This window comes from Stenella coeruleoalba, assembly GCF_951394435.1.
Source record: "Stenella coeruleoalba genome assembly, chromosome: 19".
Taxonomy (NCBI): domain Eukaryota; kingdom Metazoa; phylum Chordata; class Mammalia; order Artiodactyla; family Delphinidae; genus Stenella; species Stenella coeruleoalba.
The window spans coordinates 20,058,928-20,067,963 of NC_137165.1; the positions used below are offsets into that span (position 1 = coordinate 20,058,928).

Sequence of the window (9,036 nt, forward strand, 5' to 3'; positions counted from 1 at the left end):
ATCTTCCTGGACCAGGGCACGAACCCGTGTCCCCTGCATCGGCAGGCGGACTCTCAACCACTGAGCCACCAGGGAAGCCCCTGTTTGTAGATTTTTTGATGATGGCCATTCTGACAGTGTGAGGTAATACCTCATTGTAGTTTTGTTTTTTTGTTTTTGTTTTTTTTGCTGTACGCGGGCCTCTCACTCATGTGGCCTTTCCCATTGCAGAGCACAGGGTCCGGACATGCAGGCTCAGTGGCCATGGCTCACAGGCCTAGCCGCTCCGCGGCATATGGGATCTTCCCGGACTGGGGTACGAACCTGTGTCCCCTGCATTGGCAGGTGGACCCCCAACAACGGTGCCACCAGGGAAGCCCCTCATTGTAGTTTTGATTTTCATTTCTCTAATGATTAGTGATGTTGAGCATCCTTTCATGTGTTTGTTGGCAATCTGTATATCTTCTTTGGAGAAATGTCTATTTAGTTCTGCTGACCATTTTCGGATGGGGTTGTTTGTTTTTTTGATATTAAGTTGCGTGAGCTGCTTATATATTTTGGAGATTAATCCTTTGTCAGTTGCTTCGTTTCCAAATATTTTCTCCCAGTCTGAGAGCTGTCTTTTCATCTTGTTTATGGTTCCCTTTGCTGTGCAAAATCTGTTAAGTTTCATTAGGTCCCATTTGTTTAGTTTTGTTTTTATCTCCATTTCTCTAGGAGGTGGGTCAAAAAGGATCTTCCTGTGATTTATGTCATAGAGTGTTCTGTTTATGTTTTCCTCTAAAAGTTTCATAGTGTCTGCTCTTACATTTAGGTCTTTAATCCATTTTGAGTTAATTTTTGCGTATGGTGTTAGGGAGTGTTCTAATTTCATTCTTTTACATGTAGCTGTCCAGTTTTCCCAGCACCACTTATTGAAGAGGCTGTCTTTTCTCCACTGTATATCCTTGCTTCCTTTATCAAAGATAGGGTGACCATATGTGCGTGGGTTTATCTCTGGGCTTTCTATCCTGTTCCATTGATCTATATTTCTGTTTTTGTGCCAGTACCATACTGTCTTGATTACTGAAGCTTTGTAGTATAGTCTGAAGTCAGGAACTCTGATTCCTCCAGCTCCATTTTGCTTTCTCAAGATTGCTTTGGCTATTCGGGGTCTTTAGTGTTTCCATACAAATTGTGAAATTTTTTCTTCTAGTTCTGTGAAAAATGCCAGTGGTAGTTTGACAGGGATTGCATTGAATCTGTAGATTGCTTTGGGTAGTATAGTCATTTTCACAATGTTGATTATTCCAATATTCCAATCCAAGAACATGGTATATCTCTCCATCTATTTGTACCATCTTTAATTTCTTTCATCAGTGTCTTATAGTTTTCTGCATACAGGTCTTTTGTCTCCTTAGGTAGATTTATTCCTAGATATTTTATTCTTTGTGTTGTAATGGTAAATGGGAGTGTTTCCTTAATTTTTCTTTCAGATTTTTCATCATTAGTATAGAGCAATGCAAGAGATTTCTTTGCATTAATTTTGTATCTTGCTACTTTATCAAATTCATTGATTACCTCTAGTAGTTTTCTCGTAGCACCTTTAGGATTCTCTATGTATAGTATCATGTCATCTGCAAACAATGACAGTTTTACTTCCTCTCTTCTGATTTGGATTCATTTTATTTCTTTTTCTTCTCTGATTGCTGTGACTAAACCTTCCAAAATTATGTTGAATAATAGTGGTGAGAGTGGGCAACCTTGTCTTCTTCCCGATCTTAGTGGAAATGGTTTCAGTATTTCACCATTGAGAATGATATTGGCTGTGGGTTCATCATATATGGCCTTTATTATGTTGATGTAAGTTCCCTCTATGCCTAATTTCTGGAGGGTTTTTATCATAAATCGGTGTTGAATTTTGTCGAAAGCTTTTTCTGCATCTATTGAGATGATCATATGGTTTTTTCTCCTTCAGTTTGTTAATATGGTTTATCACATTGATTAATGTGCATATATTGAAGAGTCCTTGCATTCCTGGGATAAACCCCACTTGATCATGGTGTATGATCCTTTTAATGTGCTGTTGGATTCTGTTTCCTAGTATCTTGTTGAGGATTTTTACACCTATGTTCATCAGTGATATTGGCCTGTAGTTTTCTCTTTTTTGTGACATCTTTGTCTGGTTTTGGTATCAGGGTGATGGTGGCTTCGTAGAATGAGTTTGGGAGTGTTCCTCCCTCTGCTATATTTTGGAAGAGTTTGAGAAGGATAGGTGTTAGCTCTTCTCTAAATGTGTGATCAAATTCGCCTGTGAAGCCATCTGGTCCTGGGCTTTTGTTTGTTGGAAGTTTTTAATCACAGTTTCAGTTTCAGTGCTTGTGATTGTTCTGTTTATATTTTCTATTTCTTCCTGGTTCAGTCTCAGGAGGTTGTGCTTTCCAAAGAATTTGTCCATTCCTTCCTGTCCATTTTATTGGCATCTAGTTGCTTGTAGTAATCTCTCATGATCCTTTGCATTTCTGCACTGTCAGTTGTTACTTCTTTTTCATTTCTAATTCTATTGATTTCAGTCTTCTTCATTTTTTTCTTGATGAGGCTGGCTAATGGTCTATCAAATTCGTTTATCTTTTCAAAGAACCAGCTTTTAGTTTTATTGATCTTTGTGATTGTTTCCTTCATTTCTTTTCCATTTATTTTGGATCTGATCTTTATGATTTCTTTCCTTCTGCTAACTTTGGGGGTTTCTTTGTTCTTCTTTCTCAAATTGCTTTAGGTATAAGGTTAGGTTGTTTATTTGAGATGTTTCTTGGGTTAGGATTGTATTGCTATAAAATTCCTTGTTAGAACTGCCTTTGCTGCATCCCATCAGTTTTGGGTCATTGTGTTTTCATTGTCATTTGTTTCTAGATATTTTTTTATTTTCTCTTTGATTTCTTCAGTGATCTCTTGGTTATTCAGTAGTGCACTGTTTATCCTCCATGTGTTTGTATCTTTTACAGTTTTTTTCCTGTAATTGATATGTAGTCTCACAGTGTTGTGGTTGGAAAAGACACTTGACATGATTTCAATATTCTTAAATTTACCAAGGCTTGATTTGTGATCCAAGATATGATCTATCATAGAAAATGTTCCATTAGTACTTGAGAAGAAAGTGTACTCTGTTGTTTTTGGATGGAATGTCCTATAAATATCAATTAAGTCCATGTTGTTTAATGTATCATTTAAAGCTTGTGCTTCCTTATTTATTTTCATTTTGGATGACCTGTCCATTGGTGAAAGTGGGGTGTTAAAGTCCCCTACTATGATTGTGTTACTGTCGATTTCCCCTTTTATAGCTGTTAGCATTTGCATTATGTATTGAGGTGCTCCTATGTTGGGTGCATCAATATTTACCATTGTTCTAACTTCTTGGATTGATCCCTTGATCGTTATGTAGTGTCCTTCTTTGTCTCTTGTAATAGTCTTTATTTTAAAGTCTATTTTGTCTGATATGAGAATTGGTACTCCAGCTTTCTTCTGATTTCCATTTGCATCCCTCACTTTCACTCTGTGTGTGCCCCTAGGTCTGAAGTGGGTCTCTTGTAGACAGCATATATACAGGTCTTGTTTCTGTATCCATTCAGCCAGTCTATGTCTTTTGGTGGGAGCACTTAATCCATTTACATTTAAAGTAGTTATCAATATGTATGTTCCTATTACCATTTTCTTAATTGTTTTGGGTTTGTTATTGTAGGTCTTTTCCTTCTCTTGTGTTTCTTTCCTAGAGAAGTTCCTTTAGCATTTGTTCTAAAGCTGGTTTTGTGGTGCTGAACTCTCTCAGTTTTTGCTTGTCTGTAAAGCTTTTAATTTCTCTGTCGAGTCTGAATGAGATCCTTGCTGGGTAGAGTAATTTTGGTTGTAGTTTTCCCCCTTTCATCACTTTAAGTATGTCCTGCCACTTCCTTCTGGATTGCAGAGTTTCTGCTGAAAGGTCAGCCATTAACCTTATGGGGATTCCCTTGTGTGTTATTTGTTGTTTTCCCCTTGCTGCTTTTAATATTTTTTCTTTCTATTTAATGTTTGATAGTTTGCTTAATATGTGTCTTGGTACGTTTCTCCTTGAATTTGTGCTGTATGGGACTCTCTGCCTTTCCTGGACTTGATTGTTTCCTTTCCTATATTAGGGAAGTTTTCAACTATAATCTCTTCAAATATTTTCTCAGTCCCTTTCTTTTTCTCTTCTTTTTCTGGGACCCCTATAATTTGAATGTTGGTGTGTTTAATGTTGTCCCAGAAGTCTCTGAGATGGTCCTCAATTCTTTTCATTCTTTTTTCTTTATTCCACTCTGTGGTAGTTATTTCCACTATTTTATCTTCGAGATCACTTATCCATTCTTCTGCCTCTGTTATTCTGCTATTGATTCCTTGTAGAGAATTTTTAATTTCACTTATGGTGTTGTTCATCATTGTTTGTTTGCTCTTTAGTTCTTCTAGGTCCTTGTTAAACATTTCTTGTATTTTCTCCATTCTATTTCCAAGATTTTGGATCATCTTTACTATCATTCCTCTGAATTCTTTTTCAGGTAGACTGCCTATTTCCTCTTCATTTATTTGGTCTGGTGGGTTTTTACTTTGCTGCTTCATCTGCTGTGTGCTTCTCTGTCTTCTCATTTTGCTTAACTTGCTGTGTTTGGGGTCTCCTTTTTGAAGGCTGCAGGTTTGTAGTTCCCTTTGTTTTTGGTGTCTGCCCCTAGTGGCTAAGGTTGGTTCAGTGGGTTGTGTAGCCTTCCTAGTGGAGGGGTCTAGTGCCTGTGTTCTGTTGGATGAGGCTGGATCTTGTCTTTCGGTGGGCAGGACCAAGTCCTGTGGTGTGTTTTGGGGTGTGTGTGATGTTATTCTGATTTTGGTCAGCGACTCTGCTAATGGGTAGTGTTGTGTTCCTGTCTTGCTAGTTGTTTGGCATGGGGTGTCCAGCACTGTACCTTGCTGGTCATTGAGTGGAGCTGGGTCTTAGCTTTGAGATGGAGGTCTCTGGGAGATCTCTCACCAATTGATATTACGTGGGGCTGGGAGGTCTCTGGTGGTTCAATGTCCTGAACTTGGCTCTCCCACCTCTGAGGCTCAGGCCTGACACCCAGCTGGAGCACCAAGACCCTGTCATCCACACAGCTCAGAATAAAAGGCAGAAAAAAAGGAATGAAAGGGAAAAAAAATTTATTAGAAAAAAAATTTTTTTTAATTATTAAAATAAAATATTTTAAAAAGCCATTTAAAAAAAGAAGATAGCAACCCAACCAATAAAGAAATCCACCACTGATAACAAGCACTAAAAACTATACTAAGATAAACATAAAAATCAGAAAATAGTCAGTCGTATACAGCAAACCCCAAGTCTACAGTTGCTCCCAAAGTCTACCAGCTCAATTTTGGGGTGATTCCTTGTCTATTCAGGTACTCCACAGATGCAGGGTACATCAAGTTGATTGTGGAGCTTTAATCCACTGCTCCTGAGGCTGCCGGTAGAGATTTCCCTTTCTCTTCTTCGTTCGCACAGCTCCCAGGGTTCAGCTTTGGATTTGGACCTGCCTCTGCGTGTAGGTCGCTTGAGGGCATCTGTTCCCTGTCCAGACAGGACGGAGTTAAAGTAGCAGCTGATTAGGGGGCTCTGGCTCACTCAGGCCGGGGGTAGGGAGGGGCACCGATGCAGGGCAAGCCTGCGGCGGCAGAGGCCAGCATGACGTTGCACCAGCCTGAGGCGCGCCGTGCGTTCTCCCGGGGAAGTTGTCGCTGGATCCCGGGACCCTGGCAGGGGCGGGCTGCACAGGCTCCCATGAAGGGGGGTGTGGAGAGTGACCTGTGCTCGCACACAGGCTTCTTGGTGGTGGCAGCAGCAGCCTTAGGATCCCATGCCCGTCTCTGGGGTTCACGCTGATAGCCGCGGCTCACGCCCATCTCTGCAGCTCATTTAGGTGGTGCTGTGAATCCCCTCTCCTCGCGTACCCCAAGACAATGATCTCTTGTGTCTTAGGCCAGACTTTTTCCCAGACTCCCTCCCGGCTAGCTGTGGTGCACTAACCCCCTGCAGGCTGTGTTCACGGCGCCAACCCCAGTCCTCTCCTGGCGCTCCGACCAACCGAAGCCCGAGCCTCAGCTCACAGCCCCACCCGCCCCGGCGGGTAAGCAGACAAGCCTCTGGTCTGGTGAGTGCTGGTCGGCACCGATCCTCTGTGCGGGAATCTCCCCGCTTTGCCCTCCGCACCCCTGTGGCAGCGCTCTCCTCCGCGGCTCCGAAGCTTCCCCCCTCCGCCACCTGCAGTCTCCGCCCGCGAAGGGGCTGCTAGTGTGTGGAAACCTTTCCTCCTTCACAGCTCCCTCCCACTCATGCAGGTCCCGTCCCTATCCTTTTGTCTCTGTTTTTTCTTTTTTCTTTTGCCCTACCCAGGTACGTGGGGGGTTTCTTGCCTTTTGGGAGGTCTGAGGTCTCCTGCCAGCGTTCAGCAGGTGTTCTGCAGGAGGTGCTCCACGTGTACATGTATTTCTGATGTATCTCTATCCACACATTTTGATTGATTAATCCCTTAGCTATGGAATTGAATGGAGACATTAATGATAATATTACATCAGTTTTCTCAAAATTATTGTTTATGATTGTGAAAAAATGGAAATTATATAATTCCCAACTGAAATTCTTTAATTAATTATGGTGCCTTTATATATGGACTCCTGTGGAGTCTTTAACATTCAAGATTATTGGAGAATATTGAATGATTTGTGGAAAATCTGGAAATATTCATTGAAAAGGTGATATGCAAACTTGGGTTTGATGATGAGATTTTAGCTATAATACCAAAAGCAACATCCATGAAAGAAAAAAAATTGATAAATTGGACTTTATTAAAATTTAAAACTTCTGCTCTATGAAAGCCATTATTAAGAATATAAGCTACAGCCTGTGGAGAAAATATTTGCAATGCACATATCTGGTAAAGGACTTGAATGCAAAATATACAAAGAACTTCTTAAAGTCAACTGTAAGAAAAAAAATTTTTTTAATGGGCAAAAGATTTGACACCAAAAGCAAAAGACCCTTTTCAAACAGACCCATTCTACCCGAATCTGCATGATATATTGGGCTTCCGCATATCATTTCACTTGGAAAGAAACTTTAGTGTCTAGATAAAATATTTGGAAATCACCACCCTAAAAGATCGGTATTTGCCGCCCAGTTCTTAGGCTCCACAACAGAACATTCCAGGGCATTAAGACTTGAAGATTCCTGGATTCTATCATTCTGCTAAGGCTCTATCAAGCTACCTGTATGAGGTTCTAAAGGAGCCTGACTGATTTAGGATGGCAGGGACACGAATCTGATAAAGAGACCAGGCAAAGCCTTAGGGCCCCATCCCAGACCTCCTGGGACATGGGGAGGGTCAGGCACTTGGTTCTCTTCACTCTGTTAGGAACTCAGCTTCTACTCTTCCTTTCCAACAGATCATGTTCCATTTCAAAGAAATCAGAGCCCTTAATAGGCCAATAAGGTCACTTCCTACACTTTACTGGGCATAACCACATACCCTTCCACCACTGCTCCACCATCTAAACAAATGATGGAAACTGCACGACTTCCTTTTCTCGGTGTTTGGAAATCACCACCAGGATCTGGTACCTACTCACCACATTTAGGGGCCTATTTTATCCTTCCTTAAACATGACCCTGCCCATGTGCTCTGCTCCCTATAAAAGGCAGGCAGATCAGCCAGAGGAGCCAGAGTTGCAGAGAAGCTGAGACCAACTCAGAAACCTCCAGTTCTCAGGCTGAAGCTCCCGTGCTCACCCTCCGGTATGAAGGTCTCTGCAGCACTTCTGTGTCTGCTACTCACAGCAGCTGCCTTCAGCACCCAGGTGCTGGCTCAGCCAAGTAAGCCTCCTCTCTTCTTAAGCCTTAACATTTTAACTACCCCAGGTACTAACACCTGGCATGAGTCATCCCATGCTTGCTGCATAGCCTACATTAAAAAGATGGAGAGAATGAAATCCAGAGGGGAATTAAGAAGAGCTGGCATGTCACAACTGGTCAGAGGCAGAACCAGAACTAGAAGCCCAGGCCACTGGAGCCAGGCTCCACGATCTTTCTCGACACCAGCTTTGGGACATGAAATGCAGCTGCTATCTCAACAATCCTCACCTTGTTTGGAGATGTGGCACAGAAGGAAGAACCATTTCTCATCGTGGGTACGAAGGACATTTCGGGCAGTAGTAGAGAGGAAGAAACTCTTGCTGGAGGTTTCAAATGTTGGATTACAGTCCAGGGTAGCTCCCAGAAGGGTGGCTGTGTAAGGAGGATAAGGACCCAGAGGCATCTCAGCATGTGACTTAGGTTGGCTCTAAGCCCATGGGGACAAATAGCTGGGAAGCAAGGTCTTAGAACTTATCTACCCAGGGTCAGAGGTTTTGGATCTGTAGACCCTCTGAATCACGCTACAAGGAATAATCTTGTTACTCAAGATTTTGCCATCTGCAGTCAACAATGAGGGGCCCCATAGTTCAGCAGAGGAAACTGACTCACAGATAACATTTTATCTATGGGATCTGGACTAAAGCTCTGAACTAGGGAATGGTAGGTCTTAGTTAGAACTTGTGTATTTGCTTTGTCTTCTACCTTCTCCTTCTTCTCTTACAAATGCAGGCTGACAATACATTATAACTCTCTGATGCTTTGCAAAATGTTTTTCAGATTCAGTTTCCATCCCAATCACTTGCTGCTTTATTGTGATCAGTAAGAAGATCCCCTTCAAGAAGCTGGACAGCTACACAAGAATCACCAACAGCTGGTGTCCCCAGGAAGCTGTGATGTGAGTGGACCATGCCCGGGCACTGTCAGCCAAACATTCTATCTGAGTTCTATACTTCCAAATGAGTCAGATAAATATGCCATCTAATCCAAAGGACCCTTTACCCCATAGACAAATGAAGCCCATGAGAAGGAATCCATACTCACTCCAGGCTCTTCTGGAAGCTTGGTCAGATCATCCAAGTTCCTTTAGGCAACAGGTTCAAATGTAATTAATTGGCCTAAGAGAAATTTCTGTCCCACTC

The 9,036-nt window shown here is 42.0% G+C and overlaps 1 protein-coding gene across 1 annotated transcript; it reads left to right on the forward strand.

The window, feature by feature from the left end:
* Positions 1-7,484: 7,484 nt before the first annotated feature.
* LOC307177401 (C-C motif chemokine 8-like) lies at positions 7,485-8,796 on the forward strand (the record flags this gene model as incomplete). Its single annotated transcript, XM_079904504.1, has 2 exons — positions 7,485-7,858; positions 8,675-8,796. Exons 1-2 carry the CDS (start codon positions 7,783-7,785, stop codon positions 8,794-8,796), a joined length of 198 nt encoding a protein of 65 aa, XP_079760630.1. The 5' UTR covers positions 7,485-7,782.
* Between the last annotated feature and the right edge of the window lie 240 nt (positions 8,797-9,036).